This window comes from Poromitra crassiceps, assembly GCF_964638095.1.
Source record: "Poromitra crassiceps genome assembly, chromosome: 7".
NCBI lineage: Eukaryota > Metazoa > Chordata > Actinopteri > Beryciformes > Melamphaidae > Poromitra > Poromitra crassiceps.
This window is the reverse complement of record NC_139628.1, coordinates 48,920,354-48,945,676: the sequence shown is the minus strand read 5'-3', so window position 1 is coordinate 48,945,676 and position 25,323 is coordinate 48,920,354. Positions and strand designations below refer to the sequence as shown.

General features: G+C 45.1%; 1 protein-coding gene across 13 annotated transcripts in view; it reads right to left on the bottom strand.

The window, feature by feature from the left end:
• Window positions 1–25,323, bottom strand: part of mta2 (metastasis associated 1 family, member 2) — a 56,892-nt gene that overhangs the window by 22,710 nt on the left and 8,859 nt on the right. For all 13 annotated transcript variants that reach the window (XR_014552842.1, XR_014552843.1, XR_014552844.1 and 10 more), the window contains exons 2-6: window positions 18,158–18,225; window positions 14,206–14,299; window positions 2,853–2,970; window positions 2,097–2,160; window positions 947–1,064 (exon numbers count right to left, since the gene is read on the bottom strand). Coding sequence is in view for 1 of the 13 variants with exons in the window: in XM_083640251.1 (XP_083496377.1) it covers window positions 947–1,064; window positions 2,097–2,160; window positions 2,853–2,970; window positions 14,206–14,299; window positions 18,158–18,225 (462 nt within the window). In the remaining 12 variants the exon portion in view is untranslated. The remainder of the gene's footprint in view (window positions 1–946; window positions 1,065–2,096; window positions 2,161–2,852; window positions 2,971–14,205; window positions 14,300–18,157; window positions 18,226–25,323) is intronic.

Genomic DNA, 25,323 nt, shown 5'->3' with positions numbered 1-25,323 from the left:
CAGTGCGACTGCCAGCTGCCAATGATTATATCAGTCGGCTAAGCTAAATGATGGAACGCAAGAACAATGGCAGAAAAGTGAAAGAAAAAACATTACCAATTTCAAGAGGAGTGGGAGGAAGAGTTCTTCTTCACAACAGTGAAAGAAAAGAGTGTATGTCTCGATTAAATGCATAATACTCATTTAAAGGTAAATCGAGCAAATTTCAACAGGTAGCCCCCGACATGACTCTCTACCCTTCAGGTAGCCCTCGACCTCAAAAAGGTTGGTGACCCCTGTTTTACAGTGTGACCAAACTCGCCTTTTTTTCTGTGATTTTATTTTACGGGTTAGGGTTAGAGCTGCCGAAAATAATCGATTCAGAGATGCATCGCGATGCGGACGTGGACGATTCTGCATCGATTAACAAATATCAAAAATCGATTATTAAAAAAAATAAAAAAATAAAATCTTTTTTTATTTTTTATAATCAAATAAAATAGAATGTAAGTACATGCAGTTGTTTATTTTAATTATGGATCATAATACAATGCAATTCCAAATGCACTTTTATTTTAAAAGTAGCCACACAGTGAGAAAAAAGAAAGTGAGAAAAAATAAATCATGTATTGCGGAAAAAGTGATGCATCGATTTAAGATGCATCGTATAATCGAATCGAATCGTAGACTTGTATAATCGAATCGTATCGAATCGTGAGATCAGTGAAGATGCACAGCTCTAGTTAGGGTTACAGGTTTTTCCACATTTGAAAGTGGCCCAGGTCAGATAAAAAAAGTCACATTCGATGTGACTTGTACTGTTCACACAGTCATGGAAAAAAACTGACCTGAGTCACTTAGGGGGGGGTCAGATTCAGGCCACTTTTGCCTGCTGTGAACATAGCACATTTGTTCTGGTCTGGGTTTTGCCTTGGACTGGCCTGGTTGATGTTAGCCTGCGGCTCACCTTCAGCTAGTTTGTCAGGGATCTCAGCCTGGTACTTTGATCCAACGCGGATCTCGCCCTGGTCAGCCAGGAGCGTCTTCTGGACGGGGTCAAACACCAACGAGTAGAAGAAACAGTCCTGGACAGAGCCCACAGCAAAACATTTAAACTCAGGCTTAAACAGCAACAAGTAGAAGAAACAGTCCTGAACAGAGCCCACAGCAAAACATTTAAACTCAGGCTTAAACAGCAACAAGTAGAAGAAACAGTCCTGAACAGAGCCCACAGCAAAACATTTAAACTCAGGCTTAAACAGCAACAAGTAGAAGAAACAGTCCTGGACAGAGCCCACAGCAAAACATTTAAACTCAGGCTTAAACAGCAACAAGTAGAAGAAACAGTCCTGAACAGAGCCCACAGCAAAACATTTAAACTCAGGCTTAAACAGCAACAAGTAAAAGAAACAGTCCTGAACAGAGCCCACAGCAAAACATTTAAACTCAGGCTTAAACAGTAACAAGTAGAAGAAACAGTCCTGAAACATTTAAACTCAGGCTTCACACATCAAACGTCAACGAGTAGAAGAAACAGTCCTGGACAGAGCCCACAGCAAAAACATTTAAACTAGGAATGGGCAATGAATTTAGGATTTTTGAATAATCGTTTTTATTATCAAGATCGACTTTTATTATTGAAAGTCGAAAATCGTTTTTTTTATTATTATTTATAATTTTTTTTATTTTTTACCTGCTGTAGGAGCTGCGCACCAGAGCTGCGTAGTGCGCACTGGAGCAGAACGGCTCTAGGCTCAGCTGACAGCAGTGCAGCACCCAGTAGCTCTAACCCTAACCCTAGAAATGTAGTAGAAATGGTCTTAAACTGTCTATATCATCTTGGCGCTACGCTAATGCTAACGTTGCTAACGGCTAACGTAGGTCTGGCTGCCTAATTGTGCCAAAGTCACACCCTCTCCCTGTCCATGGGATTTCATCCGCCATTCATTTTCCCATAGACCTTGCGTAAAATGCTTGTAAAAATTGTTTTACTTGGTCAAACCAAGGGATTCAACTATACTTAGAATCAGGGGAGACCATGTCAAATTTGCCATCACACTAGACATGGATACGCTCAGGATGCACTGGTGGCAGGTGAATGCGTGGGAGGAGCTTACCTCTTTCTCCAGGTAGCCAGCCAGGACGTCTGTTTCATTGAGGAGGGTGACGTTGCATTTCCCCCTGTGGAGACAAGAGACCCAGCGTGCTTAAAGGAACATTCCACCCATTTTACACCAGCTTTGTGTCATTACAAAACCAGTAGTATATCCAAAAACTGTCGACCGTTTTGCAGTCATTCATTTGGTTTGCCAGTTATTTAGCGTTGATTTGACTTAAGTTGTGACACTGATCCGCACTAACCAGCACGTTAGCAGGATTTAGCAGACGCCTGGCCATTCACACCAGAAGCGCTCGGTTTTGCTCCGCGCTGGTCACAACTTGTACTGACTTCATGCCTGGCTGCACGTGGCTCGCGTCAAAAATAGACCGGACGCAGAAACGATCGCTGCATCACATGAAACTTCCTCCGCGACGGAGACGCTTCTGGTTCACAGTAGCATCACAATGGATTGAAGGACTTCTCAGCAAAGCGCAAAGTCCCCCTGTGGGCCGGATTGGACCCTCTGCTGGGGTGGTTATGGCCCCCGGGCCGTATGTTTGACACCCCTGCTTTAACACGTGGCTGACTTAACAGCAGAGAATAGCTGTGGACAGCACCGTTCGTTTACTGGGCGGTTTGGTGTTAACTGTGCATGGCAGCTGTCAAGAGTTGAAATTAAATGGCACTCATGTAATTGTTGGGGTACTATAGCACCCACACACACGCGACACACACACACACGCGACACACACCCACACACACACACACTTACCGTATGTGAGTGGCAGGTAGAGATTCAAACTGTCGAGAGAGGAAGAGCTCTCTGTGTTTGAGCTGGTGTTTCTGTTGTTCAGACACGGCTGGCTGCTTGGACTCCTCATCAAAGTCTCCTGAAGGAAGCAGAAACACATCATCAAACATGACAACACACCACTAAACTAGTGTCTCTACAGCAGTGTAACGCGCTGCTGTAATCACATTACATGTGTTGGTAATGACTAGTGTAAGCCAGCTGCTGTAATCACATTACATGTGTTGGTAATGACTAGTGTAAGCCACTAAACCTGCTTTTATGTGATGATGACCATTGAACAGTTTGCATGTGACCTCCCTGGCTCTGACCCTGCGTTTATTGTTGACTTTAGCTGTTGGCTGTTTATTTCCGTTGCTCCTTTGTAAACTTTAAAGGCCTTTGTAAATGTTCGTTCAAACGTGAGCCACTTGTTATTAATTAGTCAATGTCACAAATTAGAAGACGGCTCGCCAAATGATCTGCTTAAGAGGACAAAAATAGTCCCGATTGTGATTTGGTGTGTGTGGCTTCATAATAATAATTCAGAATAATGCTAAAAACTACAAGAGACACTCTGGACTTACTTAGGCTAAAATATCGTGAGCGCCATATACCCAACTGACAGCCATGTTTCAGCCCTTAAGCGATATGAAGAAACGAAGCCATAGGAGACCGTGTGTGTGTGTGTGTGTGTGTGTGTGTGTGTGTGTGCATGTGTGTGCGTGTGTGTGTGCATGTGTGTATGTGTGTGTGTGTGTGTGCATGTGTGCGCGCGCACGTGTGTGTGTGTGTTCGGCCACTAGATTGCGCATTCCTAATTTCAGGCGGGTGAGTAATTTGTTGCGAGCTGGAGGGAGGGGGGAGGGGGGAGGGGGAAGGGGGGGGGAGTGGTTAGATCGCTCCATCTCCGTGGACTCCGCCCCTGCACTCAGCCACAGGAAACCCTGTCAGTGAGGGCGAGAGAGAGAGAAATAGAGATAGCGAGGGCCAAGACCTTAAGCCACACCCCTTTTCTGTTAACCCCTCAACCCCCCTCCCTCCCCTTGTCCGGCGAGTCCCTGCCAGACAAAGTAGGAAACCCTGTGTGGCAAACCTGAGGCGCCCATCCCCCCATCATGTACCCCCCCCCCCCACACACACACACACACACACAGGGAAGGAGAGAGACAGGCACACACACACACAAGCACGCGCTCCTTACACACACACACACACACACACACACACACACTTTCTTCCCCCTGACAAAGACACAAGGCGAGTCAGAATTAACCCGTTGCGTGCCGCGGCCCTGTGGGACACATCAAGGGCCTTTTGTTCTAAGCCAAGGCTGCTACTTAAATGTGTGTGTGTGTGTGTGTGTGTGTGTGTGTGTATGCGCGTACATAGGAAGAGGAGAAGGAAGAGGGGACTGGTAAAGAAAAAAGGAGGGAGAGAGGGAGAGGGTTTGTATGAGAGAGAGAGCGGTACTTCATCACTGTGGGAGGAGTCCGACCTGCCGGGCCGAGTCAAGCCGGACCAGTCCAGACCCAGTGGCTGGACTGGTCCCATATGTGTCCAGACAGAGCTGGACTGGTCCCATATGTGTCCAGACAGAGCTGGACTGGTCCCATATGTGTCCAGACAGAGCTGGACTGGTCCCATAGGTGTCCAGACAGAGCTGGACTGGTCCCATAGGTGTCCAGACAGAGCTGGACTGGTCCCATAGGTGTCCAGACTAGGGATGTTCATCAATTATCGAAAATCGATAATTGATCGTTAAGGATTGGAATCGATCCTGTGGCATTTGGATCGATTTTCTAATTATTAAAAAAAAAAAAAAAAAATGTTTTTTTGTTTGTTTGTGGACTAGGTTTTGGTGGAATTCGTTCCTCCTCGCCCCACTCCATTGCACAGCCGACTAACGTGAGGTGGAGCTTCATATAGTCTCTAGTTTTCTGGCTGGGCACGGGCCTTTGTGCCAACAAAACAGTTTTAAACATGGGAAATTCACACCGGCATGCGCCGGGGACAGCAGTGTTGGAGAGGAGACACATTGAAATAAAGAGTTCATTGAGGAGAACACGTTGTCTTTCGTATTTTCTGCCATAGGCATTCATTTTGTAAAAAAAAAAAAAAAAAAAATGAAAATATTGAAAATTTTCCAGACAAAGCTGGACTGGTCCCATATGTGTCCAGACAGAGCTGGACTGGTGGTATTTGTGGTGTGTTCCACACTGTTGTCTAGTCTGCTTTGATGACAGCTTGTTGGCGGCTTTTCTGGCATCGGATCGTTGGTGAGAGAAATCACTGATTGGCTGGTCAGGAGTGGTGAAACAGGACAGAGGGCACACACAAAACGCTCTGCTCATTTTCCAACTTCAAGTCACTGGAAACCATAAAACACTCTGCTCATTTTCCAACTTCAAGTCGCTGGAAACCATAAAACACTCTGCTCATTTTCCAACTTCAAGTCGCTGGAAACCATAAAACACTCTGCTCATTTTCCAACTTCAAGTCACTGGAAACCATAAAACACTCTGCTCATTTTCCAACTTCAAGTCGCTGGAAACCATAAAACACTGCTCATTTTCCAACTTCAAGTCCCTGGAAACCAGCATTTTGAGTTCATCACACCAAAGGAACCTATGTTAATAAGCCACCAGCCAAATTTGAACGATGATGAACGTCGCAAAGTAAACTCCCCAAAAAAAGTTAGGAAACAAACATTATTTCGGTCGATTATTTCTCCCCTTTAATAATACCAACTGGTATTGTATTTTATATCGTTGGAAAGCCTGATTAGTCACCTTTACAACGAGGTACAACTTGTAAGGATCGTGCCTTGGTGGAATGAGCAACACAGCTAAACGTGTGGTAGCACATACACACACCTGTGACTGGCACACACCTGCCAGGACTTGGAAGCTCCAAACAAGAGTGAATACCAACAGAGGCATATTGCACTGCCTCCAACTCTCCACCGCCTTAAATCCCTCTCTCCACTAGGGGTGGGACAAAATATCGATACTCACGGTATCGCGATATTTCCACTTGCGATACGTTATCGATACACTGGCACCAAGTATCGATATGTTTATTTAAAAAAAAAAACGTTTTTCTTTTAACACATTCACTGCCAGCCGTTTTTTCTATACTGTAGGTAGGTTCTGCCAAGGTTTTTTTTTGAGGATTCTGGCTCATCTTTCAAGAGCCGAGGATTCTTTTCTGCTAAGATTTTGTGAACACAAATGATCTCAAAAGAACTAATAGAATGTGTGCTTTCTCTGTCTAAAAGAGTTAGTTTGTAGAGTTAGTAGATATGTAGGCATTAGCAGTAGAATACAGCATGGTTTCAGCGTCTGAAAATTTATTCTGAGATAAATGGCTTTTTGTGAAATTCGATAGAACAGTCACTTTAACCATTCATTTTTGGCATCAGTAAGACGTCAGACATCTAAACAATAGTTTTTAACAGTAATTTCCTCCATAACAGCAGGAAACCCCCCTCTCCTTCAAACTCCTCCCTCCGTGTGTGTTCTTCTTGGCTGCAGCGGGCGTGTCACAAGCTCGTTTCTGCTGCTGCTGCTGCTGCTCCTGTCTGCTGGCGGCCGCTGGGCAAGTCTGGATGGGCTCGCTCGTTTCTTGGGGTTTCGGTTGAGAGCTTTGATGAAGCTTTTGCGATTCTGGTCTTATTTATGCTGCGTGTTTCAAAGTGTGTTGCACCCATAATCTATTATGCAAATTTGCAATCCCTCACCGCCAGCAATCAGCGCGAAAACGAAAGCGTTTTCGCCAATCCATTTTACAGTATGAGAATGGTTTAATCGCGCGTTCCCCTGCAGTTTTGGCTCTGCTTTTTCTAGTCTGGAGAGCACTGTCGCCACTTAGTGGGTCGGTGGAATGGGTTGTACACGTTCGGTGGCTCCCATATTTATATAGAAGATGTAAAAGGGTTAGATGCACATCCCACATTTTTTTTTTGACGTATCAATACGTCATTGGCAGTCAACCGTTGGATTTTTTTTGACGTATCAACACGTCATTGGCAGTGCACGTGTTAATAAACAGGCTAAAATATTATGCTGTGTGTGGTAGTTGAAACATAGTTTCAAGTTGATGTTTATTTATGTTTGTAGTTTAAACAAAAACATTAATACTGTAGGCTACATGAATGGAAATGTTTAATCATTAATATCTAATTTTAGAAATTATATAGGTAGATAGGTTATATAGGTTTTCTTGTTTTAATAATAATAATAAAAAGACTTACCGGTAATGTGTAACTTTTCCTCCGTGGTATCGAAAATGGTATGAGTGAGTGAACTCTGAGAGAGTTCATGTCAATTCTGCTAATAAATACATAATACCTGCTTCTTGCCTTTTAGGGGTATTTTTTTCTCTTCAGTTACACAGATATCGTGATGTATCGTAGGTTAAATTTCTTCCAAAATATCGATTATCGCAGAATCGCTGTATCGTGATAATATCGTTATCGAGGGCCAAGTATCGTGACCATATCGTATTGTGAGTTACTCAACGATTCCCACCCCTACTCTCCACAGCTGACCTTGGCCACGCCTCCTGCTTCCCTGGGTTTGCCGTCACTTTTGGGAAAGTCATAGATAACAAAGAGGGGGCGTGGAATGATTCCAGGACGCTGCCACCTCCCTGCAGCTACAATACAAATAGCATATGAATTTAGCCAGGGGCAAGGACATAAATGCCCCGAGAAATCTCAGAATGCCCCTACAAACCATGATCCGGCGGAGGGGGGGGGGAATGGCCCCCAAGATTTCGAAAAATGTTATTTTCTTTGAATTCACTTAATTTCCATTTCTCTAACACACCCTCTGGTTGCCAGAAGAAGACGAAGAACACACACAAACAACGCTGTTGTTCACACTACACTTCAGCAACGTTATGCACTAATGACTATACTTAACTTACTGAAAGTGTCCCCACGATTTGTGTAAATGCCCCCAGTTTTTAGACAGTGGGAGCAAAGGTTGCCACCAAAATATATTTTTATTTTATTTCCTACAGTGAAACCACAAGGTGCTTCCAGGACCTGTCACCTCCCTGCAGCTACAAGACAAACAGCAGGTCTCCACTCTAAAACACCATGACTTCTCCATGACTTTCACAACACCGCCGGAGTGCTTCCATCATGACCTAATAAGGTCCTTCCTTCCCGGGTCGTTAGTTTCCAGGTTTACGCTCCGGTTGGGCTGAAAACCACCGTCCAATGCGACGAATGGGTCAAACAAGTTGGAAAATACCTTGTTATGATCACCTTCTTAATTAAGTGACCCATTTGAGATTGATCACATTCACGGTCGAAAATACCCGTCTCTCTAATTCTCTTACCTGCCAACATCAGGCTGTGAATAAGAGGGGGATTTTCTCAGGTTATCGCCAAATGTACACACAACCCCCAATCAGGTCTGTCAAAGCTCCATCAGTGATGTAATCCATTGTCTGTGGATTTATGCTGCCTTTTCGAAAAATGCTCGTGCTTCCCTAACTGTAAAGGGGAGACTTGTGGTATGATAGAACCCTTTCTCATTCAGATATCTTGAGGTGAGGGGGTCAAGGAGGGACCCCTTGAAAATCAAGGATGCAAACTCATGGAGAGTGAAAAAGGTGACAGAGACCAGGGCAGACACAAGACCATTCAAAAATCCTTCACAAAGTGCCCTTTTCTTTAATCAAAAAGGTGACTGTCACCTAAAGGTGACTAGTTTGCATCCCTGGAAATTGGCCATGCCAGTTTTTCCCTTTTCCTTTCTTCCCTTCAACATTTAACCTAAATTTGGAGCGTTATTTAGCCCCCTTCTCGACAAGCTAGCATGACAAAGTTGGTACCAGTCGATACCTTGCACTTTCTAGTTTCATATGATGGCAGATACTTCACTCTGGCTTTAAAACGGAGTCCGCTGCAGCCATTTGATTGAAATCTGGAAATTAACGAGAGAAATTACCAATCAGGAGCACAGCAGGAGAAAGGGTGAAAAATAGGGAGACTCCTGTGAAAATCGGAAGTTTTGGCAGGTATGTATTCAGTTTTCATGGCTCAACTGCAAAAAAAAAGTGTAATAATGAAAAGTAATGAATTGCTCGAGTTGAGGTCTATCATTCTAATAATCCTAATTTGTAAAGTTAAGTACTGTGCAGCGATGACAGTTCACTCTTATTCTTCCAACATTTGGCGATCACTGCTCTCACCTTGTACTGTAACACTGACGCAAGCTCCATGAAGGCACAGAGTAAGCCTTTCTGAGTAACGTCTACTTTTCATCTCAGACATGACAGACTGTTATGTCACTGCATCACAAAGGTCACTCTGCATGGCACATGCATCTGGGTAGTGTGGAGGTCAAAGGTCACTCTGCATGGCCCAGGGGTCTGGGTAGTGTGGAGGTCAAAGGTCACTCTCCAGCCACCGCGGAGACACAGGGTCAATTCCCGGCAACGGTCCTTCCAGCTTGGTCAGACGTTCCTACAGACACAATTGGCCGTGTCTGCGGGTGGGAAGCCGGTGGGGTGTGAGTGCTGGTTGCTGAAACTCCCGGCTGTCAGGTGAAAAGAAGCGGCTGGCGAGTGCACATATATTGGAGGAAGCATGCACTTACTAGAGATGGGAATTGCATACATTTTCCTTAACCATTAGTCGAGCACCTTAGCGATCAATTAATCGATTAATCATTAATGCTGCATACGACAATAAATAAATTAACAAATTAAATAATAATCAGCGTGGCTTGTAATTGTGCTTCTTGGCGGGGGGGCGACAAGCTGGTTCTCAATAGCCGTTTCTAAACATGCAGTGAAGTCCTGCTCTTAGCCACACCTTAGTCAAATGGGCAGCATGTTTAGAACCAAGCGCACTCCCGTGACTGTGGCTCATACGGTATACCACCCCAGACCTAGTCCAGGTCAGGGTCCGCATTGCTGGCACAGAGGCTCTAGTGTCCTCTAGAGAGAGAGTGGCGTCAGCGGAGGACCAAAATGCGTGACTCATTAGCCAATGAACAGCCAGGGAGGGGTCTCGCGCTACTTTTGAATGCTAAAATAACGCTGATAATGTACAATTTGATTCTAAAAAAACAGAACAGTAGTATTGAGCGCTATTGGACAGCTTTACTTGGGGTCTTTTGATGTCAGTTGGGTGTAAGCCAAATGGTTTCACAATTGGCTGGTGGCCCTGGTTTGTCAGTCAGTTTAGGTGGAGTGGGCTTCAGTTCAAGACACGGTGGACTGTGTCCACTGTTTTCCACACACATTTTCATGAATGACATTTCAAACCTTTTTCATGAGATATTATATATTCCCAGGGTATATGCAGGAATCCTGAAGTTAAATTCAAGACCTTTCAAGATCTTTTTAAGACCCTTTCAATATATTTTAAGACCTCAACGCCACTTTCATCACATCAACGATAGGGGTGTAAATTAGAGATGCTGCAATCGAGATTTTTCAATTCCGATCCGATTTCGAGATTTTAGCTCAAAACCGATCCGATTCCGATCAAATTTCGATACCCGATTCGATACCGATTTCGATCCGATACCGATACAGCACATATTTAAGTCTCTCTATGCTGTCTGATAGCTAGCAGGCAACAAACATTTTTAGGGTTAGGTATGTATGTGTGTGCTTTGGTAATATAGTATGTAAACGATTTAGTTCATCTAATTAATTTGATGTAAAACTAAAACATAACAATCAAATACACACTTCTTTTGTAATGGGTGAACACTGGACACAAATAATTATTGTTTCCTCACACATACACCCCCACTCTGTCTCACACAGGACACATACACACATAGCCCTGTCCCTGTCTCTCTCTCTCACACACACAGCCCTGTCCCTGTTTGTGCATACATTTCCACTGCCAGATTGGAGGAGTCTTTTGTCATTTTCTAATGTTACTTCTCTTCAGTGCAATACGTTTTGATAGCGACCTGCTGTACACAGCGCCATTCGCTCAGTCAACTAACGTGTCGTTAACGTGAGTTAGAGGAGAAAGATATAGCTGCTGTTAGCTAGCTAATTAGCCATGTTAGCTGCCTCAGTGGGTAACGTTAGCCTATAGAGAGTATTTATCTGACGTTTATGTTAGCTACTCCTCAAACCTGCGGGTGGAAATGGTTTATGCGATGCAATGTATGTTGAAGCAAGACAACGTTTTGGCCCTGGTCATCCTAGGCTCAACGCGGCCTCTGTGTGCTGCTGCTGCTGCATGCTGGATAGAAATCCTGGAGCGGAGTCATGGAATGGAGTGCTTATATCGGAGCCTTGGATCGGTCATTTTCGCTGGAATCCGATCCGATCCATGTTTTTGGCTGATATCGCGCCGATATCCGATCACATGATCGGATCGCAGCATCTCTAGTGTAAATGACAAGTTTCATCCCGATGCAATATTATATAGATTATTTGGACAACGATACAATATTTGCTGATATCACAATGTCTGCCACAACCACTCAAACTGCACCATTACAATTAAATAGCGAACAACACTCCACATCAAACAGAAGAGCTGAGTCAATTAAACAGCAAACACTCCACATCAAACAGAAGATCTGAGTCAATTAAACGGCAAACACTCCACATCAAACAGAAGAGCTGAGTCAATTAAACAGCGAACACTCCACATCAAACAGAAGATCTGAGTCAATTAAACGGCAAACACTCCACATCAAACAGAAGATCTGAGTCAATTAAACGGCAAACACTCCACATCAAACAGAAGAGCTGAGTCAATTAAACAGCGAACACTCCACATCAAACAGAAGAGCTGAGTCAATTAAACAGCGAACACTCCACATCAAACAGAAGAGCTGAGTCAATTAAACAGCGAACACTCCACATCAAACAGAAGAGCTGAGTCAATTAAACAGCGAACACTCCACATCAAACAGAAGAGCTGAGTCAATTAAACAGCGAACACTCCACATCAAACAGAAGAGCTGAGTCAATTAAACAGCGAACACTCCACATCAAACAGAAGAGCTGAGTCAATTAAACAGCGAACACTCCACATCAAACAGAAGAGCTGAGTCAATTAAACAGCAAACACTCCACATCAAACAGAAGAGCTGAGTCAATTAAACAGCGAACACTCCACATCAAACAGAAGAGCTGAGTCAATTAAACAGCGAACACCACTCCACATCAAACAGAAGAGCTGAGTCAATTAAACAGCGAACACCACTCCACATCAAACAGAAGAGCTGAGTCAATTAAACAGCAAACACCACTCCACATCAAACAGAAGAGCTGAGTCAATTAAACAGCGAACACCACTCCACATCAAATAGAAGAGCTGAATCAATTAAACAGCGAACACCACTCCACATCAAATAGAAGAGCTGAGTCAATTAAACAGCAAACACCACTCCACATCAAACAGAAGAGCTGAGTCAATTAAACAGCAAACACCACTCCACATCAAATAGAAGAGATGGGTCAATTAAACAGCAAACACCACTCCACATCAAACAGAAGAGCTGGGTCAATTAAACAGCAAACACTCCACATCAAACAGAAGAGCTGAGTCAATTAAACAGCAAACACTCCACATCAAATAGAAGAGCTGAGTCAATTAAACAGTGAACATTCCACATCAAACAGAAGAGCTGAGTCAATTAAACAGCAAACACCACTCCACATCAAATAGAAGAGCTGGGTCAATTAAACAGCAAACACTCCACATCAAATAGAAGAGCTGAGTCAATTAAACAGCAAACACTCCACATCAAATAGAAGAGCTGAGTCAATTAAACAGTGAACATTCCACATCAAACAGAAGAGCTGAGTCAATCAAACAGCAAACACCACTCCACATCAAATAGAAGAGCTGGGTCAATTAAACAGCAAACACTCCACATCAAATAGAAGAGCTGAGTCAATTAAACAGCAAACACTCCACATCAAATAGAAGAGCTGAGTCAATTAAACAGTGAACATTCCACATCAAACAGAAGTGCTGGGTCAATTAAACAGCAAACACTCCACATCAAACAGAAGAGCTGAGTCCACTCAAACTGCACCATTAACGCATCCATTTTGAGGTGTGTGTATGTGTGTATCTGAGCCAATGTCTTTGTCTGGAGCACTGCAGCCCAGAGAATGGAGGGAGGGCTGGTATTGGTGTGTGTGTGTGCGCGCGTTAGTGTGTGTGCGCGCGTTAGTGTGTGTGTGTGTGTGTGTGTGTGTGTGTAATGAGTGAATGTGTTCAGGCCTCATGGTATGCATGCCATTAGCAGCAGCTCAGCCCTCCTCCCTCTTTGGCTCTCTGATCACACACAAGACGGACGGAGGACACGTCCACACACAAGCTCTGATATGCCAGACGGGGGGGGGGGGGGATTTCACAGCAGACTAAATGGGGAAATTTGGGTGACAAGCAGAATATGAGCTGTGCTGCCTCTAGAGGTAGACAAAAATATTACACTGATATTGCCCCCCCCCCTTTTTTTTTAGAGTATCAGCCAACTCTGATGTGAGGTAGGATGCTCTCTGACCACAGCCAGTCTATATTATGTTTTCATCACATTATTATTGTGGGGAAAAAAAAAATAATAATAACCAGTATCGTCATGATATTAAGGCCTTCTCCGAACTAGAATTCAGCATTGAGCCTTGGGCAAAAGCAGTGATAATCCCGCATGTCTGAATTTTTAGCACGATGAGTTTATTGCAGGCCACACTGTGCGACGTTGGATCTAATAAACTTGGGTACGACATGGGGTTTGGTGTGTGTAGACCCTACGATGACACCTACGCCGTCAATACCTGTCAATCAGGAGTCAAAGAATCAAAGTTACGTCAGCAGCAGGCGCCCAGCTACACATCAATCTGCGCAACAGTATTCTGGTAAAGATGTCAACAAATGAAGCTTAGCAAAAATCGATCACTTGCAAAGTGGAATTTATGTGTATGGAAAAAACACCAAAGAAGAAGAGGAGAAGGTGGAGCCCGTCGTGGCTATAGGGAACAGAGGCCAATTTAGCGAGAGAGCTTGAGTTAACATCAACTATGCATTAGCTTCTACTAGCATTAAGCGTCTATACTGGTATGATCATGCGGCATTTCTATTGGTTGTTATCAGACTTCGTCGTAGCCGTCACCCTAAATTTCTGACACTGTCAGAATTCATCCTAGGCACATCTTTGGTGACAGAGTGTGACAACGGCCGTCTTTGAACCTCTCTCACTGGGCGACACAGGACGAGCGTTTTTCAGCCACGACCAAAGATATCTCCACGTGTCTTTCACGTTTAGGACAGCCCAAAATCACAGTGTGTCAAAGGCTTAAGACAGAGATGGTTGCTACTCACTTGCATTGCTGTCCGCCAGAGTGTTGAGGTTGCCTGAGATGTCCCGCCTCCTGAACAGACACACCACCTTGGCCTCCACATTGCCATTGGCCGTCTAGGATGAAGAAGGGGCAGTTGTGATTACTTAGTACCATGATAACCATGATATTCCCCAACAAAGCTCTGAGTATCTGTAGAAAGGACCCTGTTATTAGTCTATTCAGCCCTGATGCTAATATACTGTATCTCTTGGCATTCCACAGATGTTGGAAAGTTGGAGATTCCCACTTCCTACTCGGAATCCTACTACAAGAAATGCATAGCAAGAGCCCTTCCGAGTAGGAAACTTGCCCAATAATTCTAAAACTCTAGTTTCCTGAGATGCCGTTATCTGACACCACGTCAACAGTAGCCTGGGCTGCACGTCCCGAGCCCGTAACATCACCAGTGACCCCTCACACCCCCACCACCTCACCACGGACTGGAGGAGGAGGTTCTGCAGCATCCGGAGCAGGACCAGCAGATCCTGCAACACTTTCTTCCCCCAAGCCATCAGACTGCTGAACTCAAATTAATGCACTTTTTGCACAACCTGAACTCGCTGCACTTTAAAATATCCTCAGGTCTTTTCTCCACTGCTGCACTTTACAATTCTCCCAGCGCCCATCTCTGCCGTTTATCTTAGTTTTTTGCTGCTTTTAGTATATTATATTTTTTAGATATCTTACATGCACTTTTAACCCCCATTTTAATTTTAATCGTAGGCTGTGCATATTTTTAACCCCTGTGCCGAGTCTTATGCAACGAAATTTCGTTTAGCATGCACTTGTTGTATTCTGAATGACAATAAAGTATGTCTACGTCTAAGTAAATCCAGCCTCTACGTGACCTCTATGTACTACGCTACAGGCATAGCCTGTGCCGTCACGTTGAAGGCTGGGTTTACCCACTGCAAGCGCTACACAGTATTACTTTAAACTGGTTTATATTCCTCAAAATACATTAGATTTTCAGCATTGCATGACCTTACATCCATCAAAGCACTTGGTGTGGTAAATGGTTTAACATCTAAATTTGAAAAGTAAAGTGGCACAAAGGGTTGCAATGCCAACGTCCTATGCTAATATGATATCACTGACATAATCTCAGAGGTTGGCACTACAGCCCGACAGCTAGCAATTCAGATTCCCAACTTCAAATGAAACACAGAAGTACTCCGTTCTTCTAGAGAGTAGTGACAGCTACATTGGTATGAACATTTCAGATTGTTACTTTAAACTCAGGTTTGAAAGATGAGGGCTTTCACTGTCACTGGATTAGCCGTGACCAGAGGAGGAGCAGAGAGAGCAGAAAGATGAGGGGCTTCACTGTCACTGGATTAGCTGTGACCAGAGGAGGAGCAGAGAGAGCAGAAAGATGAGGGGCTTCACTGTCACTGGATTAGCCGTGACCAGAGGAGGAGCAGAGAGAGCAGAAAGATGAGGGGCTTCACTGTCACTGGATTAGCCGTGACCAGAGGAGGAGCAGAGAGAGCAGAAAGATGAGGGGCTTCACTGTCACTGGATTAGCCGTGACCAGAGGAGGAGCACAGAGAGCAGAAAGATGAGGGGCTTCACTGTCACTGGATTAGCCGTGACCAGAGGAGGAGCACAGAGAGAGCAGAAAGATGAGGGGCTTCACTGTCACTGGATTAGCCGTGACCAGAGGAGGAGCACAGAGAGAGCAGAAAGATGAGGGGCTTCACTGTCACTGGATTAGCCGTGACCAGAGGAGGAGCAGAGAGAGCAGAAAGATGAGGGGTTTCACTGTCACTGGATTAGCCGTGACCAGAGGAGGAGCAGAGAGAGCAGAAAGATGAGGGGCTTCACTGTCACTGGATTAGCCGTGACCAGAGGAGGAGCAGAGAGAGCAGAAAGATGAGGGGTTTCACTGTCACTGGATTAGCCGTGACCAGAGGAGGAGCAGAGAGAGCAGAAAGATGAGGGGTTTCACTGTCACTGGATTAGCCGTGACCAGAGGAGGAGCACAGAGAGCAGAAAGATGAGGGGCTTCACTGTCACTGGATTAGCCGTGACCAGAGGAGGAACAGAGAGAGCAGATTGTTACGTCAGGTTTGAAAGATGAGGGGTTTCACTGTCACTGGATGAGGAGGACCAGAGGAGGAGCAGAGAGAGAGCATAATATAGACGGTGCTTCCCTCACTCTGCATCCAACCCTGCACCTGGATTAGGGATGCAACGGTATGATTTTTTGACGGTATGATAACCTTGGACAAAAATACCACGGTTTCGCGGTATCACGGACCTTTATGTGGCAACAAAAAATGCCAATGAACAAAATGTATTTTATTTTCTAACAGTTTGCTGAATTGTGGACTGAGAAAAAATAAAGTCATGTTAATGTAACCTCCGACTGTAATGACAGTTAACTGGCAAGTATGTGTGTGCTTTGGTAATATAGTACTGTTCTTACTTTTAGACTACAATTTAGTTCATCTAATTAATTTGATGTAAAACTAAAACATAACAATCAAATACACGCTTCTCTTTTGTAATGGGTGAACACTGGACACAAATAATGATTGTTTCCTCACACATACACCCCCACTCTGTCTCACACAGGACACACACACAGCCACAGACCTGTCCCTGTTACTGACGCTCTCTCTCTCTCTCTCTCTCTCTCTCACACACACACACACACACACACACAGACACACACACACACACACACACACACACAAAGTTTGTGCATAATTTTCCACTGCCAGTTTGGAGGAATCTTTCGTCATTATCCTTCAGTGCAATACGTTTTGATAACGACCTGCTGTACAGCGACGTTCGCTCAGTCAACTAACGTGTCGTTAACGTTAGTTAGAGGAGAAAGATAGCTGGTGTTAGCTAGCTAATTAGCCATGTTAGCTGCCTCAGTAGGTAACGTTAGCCTAGACTAGACTTTATCTGACGTTTGTTAGCTACTCCTCAAACCTGCGGGTGGAAATGGAAATGGTTTTTGTCCAATGCGATGTATGTTGAAGCAAGACAACGTTTTAATGTACCTTGAATTTGACAAATAACGACGGGTCGTGCTCACGCAGATCTAAGCCCTGGCCATCCTAGCCTCAACGCGAGACTCATCAGTCATTCGGATGAGTCTCGCGTTGAGGCTATGGCCATCTGTATTTTTACAATAGCCGAAATATTCCCATACAGCCGAGTGCCGACGTCGTCTTTTTAGATGGGGGCAAAGTTCAGGGGGGTCCTTGCGTTCTCCTGCTTTATCACACACACGGTTGTAAACAGTCAGGGACAGCTCCTCACAGCTCCTCTCTACTGTGCGTCTAGGTAGGCATGCAGCAAGGGGCAGGGGCCGCGTAAGCTGCACTCTGCAAAGCGACCTGGGCACGTTGTTTTGGGGAAACAGCTGATACCGTGGAGAAGGTATGACGGCAAATCTTAGTGGTTTTGATACCGTGACTTTTTCAAACCGCGGTATACCTTCAAACCGGAAACCGCTGCATCCCTAACCTGGATGGATAGCTCTTCACTCACATCATCAGGGCTGCAAAGGGCACATTTTCCTTTTCATAATCAGGAGAGAACATTGAACATTTCACTTCGACAAAAAAAAAAGAACAGAAGGAGGGGGGGGTCGAGCAAAATGTTCTATGGTCTCTCATTGATTCTGAATATAGCTGAATCGCTGGGTTTGACCAAGTAAAACTATTTTTATAACCATTTTATGAAATGTCTATGGGAAAAATGAATGACAAATTAAATACAGCTAGTATTAATTACCCGAAAATTTTCAGTTTATTTCCGATTAATCCTCATATATTCTGGTTAATTCCCATGGATTTTCCAAAATTCTCAACCTTAACTTCCCATGGAATTGACTGGAGATTGTTTGCCCCTTTGCAACACTACTTTGAATGGAGACACATGAGGTTAAATAACAAGGACAGACAACTCACCTTGTTGAGTTCTTCTATTCTGCGGATCAGGTAGGGGTTGCTGGAGGAATTCTCAAAGTACACGTAATCTGGAACAAAGAGAAAACAAACAAACATCAAGTTCAAGTTCAAAACTCACAGCCTGTTGTTCAGAGAGGAAGACATCTGCACAAGCTGCTTGTGTGACCAGCTCAGTGGCCTTGGGGTTTGAGTGTCCGCCCTGAGACTGGGAGGTTGTGAGTTCGATCCCCAGCCGAGTCATACCAAAGACTATAAAAATGGGACCCATTGCCTCGCTGCTTGGCACTCAGCATCAAAGGGTTGGAATTGGGGGCTTAGATCACCAAATGATTCCCGAGCGCGGTGCTGCTCACCGCTCCTCCAGGGGATGGGTCAAATGCGGAGAACAAATTTCGCACACTCAGGTGTGTGACAATCGTTGGGACTTTACTTTACTTTAGCAACATTTCCCAAAAGTTTGCACTTTAGGGTCCTGTGAAGAGAGACCCACTGAGCATGGAGCACTTATGATTCCAGGCAGACCAATAATGGGGTCAATGTAGGTCTTGTGTTAGGCTACAGATCATATATCAGCCAGAGGTAAAAGCTCCCCAGCAGTGGCGCTTTCCGGCTTGGTCAGAAGTTCCCACAGACACAATTGGCCGTTTCTGCGGGTGGGAAGCCGGTGGAGGACGAGTCCTGGTCGCTGCACTAGTGCCGCCTCTGGTCGGTCGGGGTGCCTGTTCGGGGGGAGGGGAACTGAGGGGAATAGTGTGATCCTCCCACGCGCTACTACGTCCTGCCGGTGAAACTCCTCGCGGTCAGGTGAAAAGAAGCGGTTGGTGACTGCACATGTATCGGAGGAAGCATGTGCTAGTCTACAACTCTCCCCAGATCAGCAGAGGGGGTGGAGCGCACGACGGGGACAGTATCGCAATGGACCCATTTCACAACAACCCTTTTGAGGTGGTAAAAGCAGGAAGTAAAGCAGCTGTATGCTAATACCATTAATTATGCTTCCATTCTGTTGAGGTGTTCCAGTGCCAGGTGCCCTCATTAATGCTAATGATGTTATTTCCTGCTTTACCACCTCAAAGGGTTGCTGTGAAATGAGCCTATACTCAATATATCACAATACTAGCATATCGCAATATCGCAATACTATCGTATCGTGACTTAAGTATGGTGATATTATCGTACCGTGGGGCATCTGGTGATTCCCACCCCTACTGTTTTCTATTCATTAATTCCTCATTTGAAAAAGGCAGCAAAGGATGCCAGAGTTTCTCCTCCCACTGAACAGGTAGGGTGGGTCACCTTGCCTTAAGGAGCTGCTAAGCCTAAATTCATTTCATCATCATCATCGGTCTGGCTTTCAGTGTCCCATGATGCTCTAGTAGGGTTTTGTTTGACCCTGACAAGAATAAAAGTCTGGGGCAAACACTGAATACTTGGAATGTTTTAGCACTCAAATTGTAAGAGACAAAAAAAAAAAAAAATATATATATATATATATATATATATATATATATATATATATATATATATTTATATATCAGGACAAAATATTGGCTAAATATTGGCTACTAGCCAATAGTAGCTACTAGCTTCAATTGAAAAATATTGGTTTCCCTTCAGAAACCAGTGACCACTATCAGTATGGGTCAACCCCTAGTTGTGATATCCATCTTTGTTTAGCATTTACTCCACCAATCAATCAATCAATCAATCCACCAACATCCTATCTAGGCCAAATAGTAACATGTGCCATGTGAAGACACTGGAATGACTGAAACAGCAGCGATAATTATGACCAGTCATGTCACGGCCTCTAGTACCGTCTCTTACCACTTTTACACAGAGATGTGTGCATCCCTACTTTCAACTGAACAACTCTCCATTTGTGAACAACATTGTGCATGTAAATGAAGTTTACTAAAACATAGATTTTTTTTAATTGATGGACACAAATTTATACAACAGGAACTTAGCCAACAGAAAAATTATTTGGATGTAGAAAAGAAAGACTTCACACAATTTGCCTGGTTACCCCAACCCCCTCCCTGAAACTAAAACAGTCAAATACCGTATTTCTGGGGTCTAATGTCAGGAAGGTATAAAGGTATGAAAAAATAGATAGACCCCCAAGCCTAACACACACGCTCTTCCTTGTCGCCTCGATCCAGAGACTCAAATCCAGACCCAAATCTCCGGAATTCTCACCCCTGCCACCAAATCACTGCAACTGACAAGAGCTGAAAGTCCTCTGCCTCCTCTACCAAATCACTTCACATCCCATTCAGTAAAACCACAAGTCTCTCTCACACACACACACACACACACACACACACACACACACACACACACACACACACACGCCTGATACTTGGGTGAGATTGTTATTAGCAGTGGAAGAGGGGAAAACAGGTCAATAGAAATATGGTTAGAGAGTGTAATCCGGTCCTACAGCACACTGGTACCACACTGAGAATGGCTCAGATCCATGCAGTCAGAGACCACATCTGTACCGGACTGAGAATAGCCCAGATCCATGCAGTCAGAGACCACATCTGTACCGCACTGAGAATAGCCCAGATCCATGCAGTCAGAGACCACATCTGTACCGCACTGAGAATGGCCCAGATCCATGCAGTCAGAGACCACATCTGTAGCGCACTGAGAATGGCCCAGATCCATGCAGTCAGAGACCACATCTGTACCGCACTGAGAATAGCCCAGATCCATGCAGTCAGAGACCACATCTGTAGTGCACTGAGAATGGCCCAGATGCATGCAGTCAGAGACCACATCTGTACCGCACTGAGAATGGCCCAGATGCATGCAGTCAGAGACCACATCTGTACCGCACTGAGAATAGCCCAGATCCATGCAGTCAGAGACCACATACTGCATGTACCGCACTGAGAATAGCCCAGATCCATGCAGTCAGAGACCACATACTGCATGTACCACACTGAGAATGGCCCAGATCCATGCAGTCAGAGACCACATCTGTACCACACTGAGAATTGCCCAGATCCATGCAGTCAGAGACCACATCTGCACTGCACTGAGAATGGCCCAGATCCATGCAGTCAGAGACCACATACTGCATGTACCGCACTGAGAATAGCCCAGATCCATGCCGTCAGAGAACTATTATCCAGTTAAAATCACCTTTAGTAGCTCTACTGAAATCACAAGACCAGTCTAGAAAACTATCCCCACAATGCCACACGATCAAATTATAGCCTTGTTGGACCAAATCCAACAACAACTCACATCATTTTCCAGTATTAATGCAAGAGATGATTTGTGTGTTTGTGTGTTTCAGGAGACATTGGCCGGTCACATTAGGACAGAAGGCCAGGAGGCTAGCTGAGAGCAGCATGGCGGGCAGATGAGAGGAGCTGCCTGGTAGTGCTACCAACACTCAGGCAAAGATCATCCTCTTATCACATATCATCCAACCAGTCACAAACAACTGAACATCAGGAAAAAGCCTGTGGGTGAAACAGGGCCAGAAATCAACTTTTTGACTCACCGGCCAAGTGGCGGGTAGATGGAAAAAATCCACTCGTCAAGCATATTTTTTACCGGCCAAAATAATAAATTGCATTTGTGTCACATAACGGGCAACGCCGGGTATATTGCTAGTATCCATATATATACACATTTGTTTCAGTACATTTCAATCAGATAAGGTTGAGTACAGACTCAGAGCTACTGCATCTCCAAATGACAGACATGGTGTGCGCACATTAGATGCATTCCGAGCGAGACCCACTGCTACGCTATGCATTGATGAACTGCTTAGCGGTATGTTGTGCCCGTCATGTCATTACTGTGCTGCCCCCCCCAATGTATTGGAAACAATCTACTACTTTATTTCAGAACAGGTCGGACCCGCAGGGTCTCAAATGTGCTCCTCATGTGAGCAGACAGACAGACACAGCATAGTGGTCAGTGCGCTGCAGCCTGGTGACAGAGAGACAGACAGCATAGTGGTCAGTGCGCTGCAGCCTGGTGACAGACAGACAGCATAGTGGTCAGTGCGCTGCAGCCTGGTGACAGAGAGACAGACAGCATAGTGGTCAGTGCACTGCAGCCTGGTGACAGACAGACAGCATAGTCGTCAGTGCGCTGCAGCCTGGTGACAGACAGACAGCATAGTCGTCAGTGCGCTGCAGCCTGGTGACAGAGAGACAGACAGCATAGTGGTCAGTGCGCTGCAGCCTGGTGACAGACACAGCATAGTGGTCAGTGTGCTGCAGCCTGGTGACAGACACAGACACAGCATAGTGGTCAGTGCGCTGCAGCCTGGTGACAGACACAGACACAGCATAGTGGTCAGTCCACTGCAGCCTGGTGACAGAGAGACAGACAGCATAGTGGTCAGTGCGCTGCAGCCTGGTGACAGACACAGCATAGTGGTCAGTGTGCTGCAGCCTGGTGACAGACACAGACACAGCATAGTGGTCAGTGCACTGCAGCCTGGTGACAGACACAGCATAGTGGTCAGTGCGCTGCAGCCTGGTGACAGACACAGAATAGTGGTCAGTGCGCTGCAGCCTGGTGACAGACACAGACACAGCATAGTGGTCAGTGCGCTGCAGCCTGGTGACAGACATACAGCATAGTGGTCAGTGCACTGCAGCCTGGTGACAGACAGACACAGCATAGTGGTCAGTGCTGCAGCCTGGTGACAGACAGACAGCATAGTGGTCAGTGCACTGCAGCCTGGTGATAGACAGACAGCATAGTGGTCAGTGCGCTGCAGCCTTGTGACAGACAGACAGACAGCATAGTGGTCAGTGCGCTGCAGCCTGGTGACAGACAGACAGAGCATAGTGGTCAGTGCGCTGCAGCCTGGTGACAGACAGACACAACATAGTGGTCAGTGCTGCAGCCTGGTGACAGACAGACACAGCATAGTGGTCAGTGCTGCAGCCTGGTGACAGACACAGACACAGAATAGTGGTCAGTGCTGCAGCCTGGTGACAGACAGACACAGAATAGTGGTCAGTGCTGCAGCCTGGTGACAGACATCTGCTGAAACACGCTCTACACCACACGGGGAAACTTGTAATAGTGTTGTTGTGCCAACTTTAATGGATCAATGGAACAGAGTGTGTATGACAGACAGAGGCTGTAGAGCTTTAATGCATCAATGGAACAGAGAGTGTATGACAGAGGCTGTAGAGCTCTAATGCATCAATGGAACAGAGAGTGTATGACAGAGGCTGTAGAGCTCTAATGCATCAATGGAACAGAGAGTGTATGACAGACAGAGGCTGTAGAGCTCTAATGGAACAGAGTGTATGACAGACAGAGGCTGTAGAGCTCTAATGGATGAATGGAACAGAGAGTGTATGACAGACAGAGACTATAGAGCTCTAATGGATGAATGGAACAGAGAGTGTATGACAGACAGAGGCTGTAGAGCTCTAATGGATCAATGGAACAGAGAGTGTATGACAGACAGAGGCTGTAGAGCTCTAATGGATGAATGGAACAGAGAGTGTATGACAGACAGAGGCTGTAGAGCTCTAATGGATCAATGGAACAGAGAGTGTATGACAGACAGAGGCTGTAAAGCTCTAATGGATCAATGGAACAGAGAGTGTATGACAGACAGAGGCTGTAGAGCTCTAATGGATCAATGGAACAGAGAGTGTATGACAGACAGTAGAGCTCTAATAGATCAATGGAACAGAGAGTGTATGACAGACAGAGGCTGTAGAGCTCTAATGGATCAATGGAACAGAGAGTGTATGACAGACAGACAGTAGAGCTCTAATGGAACAGAGTGTATGACAGACAGACTGTAGAGCTCTAATGGATCAATGGAACAGAGAGTGTATGACAGACAGACAGTAGAGCTCTAATGGAACAGAGTGTATGACAGACAGACTGTAGAGCTCTAATGGATCAATGGAACAGAGAGTGTATGACAGACACAGTAGAGCTCTAATGGAACAGAGTGTATGACAGACAGAGGCTGTAGAGCTCTAATGGATCAATGGAACAGAGAGTGTATGACAGACATAGACTGTAGAGCTCTAATGGATCAATGGAACAGAGAGTGTATGACAGACAGAGGCTGTAGAGCTCTAATGGATCAATGGAACAGAGAGTGTATGACAGACAGAGACTGTAGAGCTCTAATGGATCAATGGAACAGAGAGTGTATGACAGACAGAGGCTGTAGAGCTCTAATGGATCAATGGAACAGAGAGTGTATGACAGAGACTATAGAGCTCTAATGGATCAATGGAACAGAGAGTGTATGACAGACAGAGGCTGTAGAGCTCTAATGGATCAATGGAAGAGATCGTGTGTGACAGACAGAGGCTGTAGAGCTCTAATGGATCAATGGAACAGAGAGTGTATGACAGAGACTGTAGAGCTCTAATGGATCAATGGAAGAGATCGTGTGTGACAGACAGAGGCTGTAGAGCTCTAATGCATCAATGGAGCAGAGAGTGTATGACAGACAGAGGCTGTAGAACTCTAATGGATCAATGGAACAAAGAGTGTATGACTGAGACAGAGGCTGTAAAGCTCTAATGGATCAATGGAACAGAGAGTGTATGACAGACAGAGGCTGTAGAGCTCTAATGGATCAATGGAACAGAGAGTGTATGACAGACAGACTGTAGAGCTCTAATGGATCAATGGAACAGAGAGTGTATGACAGACAGAGACTATAGAGCTCTAATGGATCAATGGAACAGAGAGTGTATGACAGACAGAGACTGTAGAGCTCTAATAGATCAATGGAACAGAGAGTGTATGACAGACAGAGACTATAGAGCTCTAATGGATCAATGGAACAGAGAGTGTATGACAGACAGAGGCTGTAGAGCTCTAATGGATCAATGGAAGAGATCGTGTGTGACAGACAGAGGCTGTAGAGCTCTAATGGATCAATGGAACAGAGAGTGTATGACAGAGACAGAGACTGTAGAGCTCTAATGGATCAATGGAAGAGATCGTGTGTGACAGACAGAGGCTGTAGAGCTCTAACGCATCAATGGAACAGAGAGTGTATGACAGACAGAGGCTGTAGAGCTCTAATGGATCAATGGAACAAAGAGTGTATGACTGAGACAGACAGAGGCTGTAAAGCTCTAATGGATCAATGGAACAGAGAGTGTATGACAGACAGAGGCTGTAGAGCTATA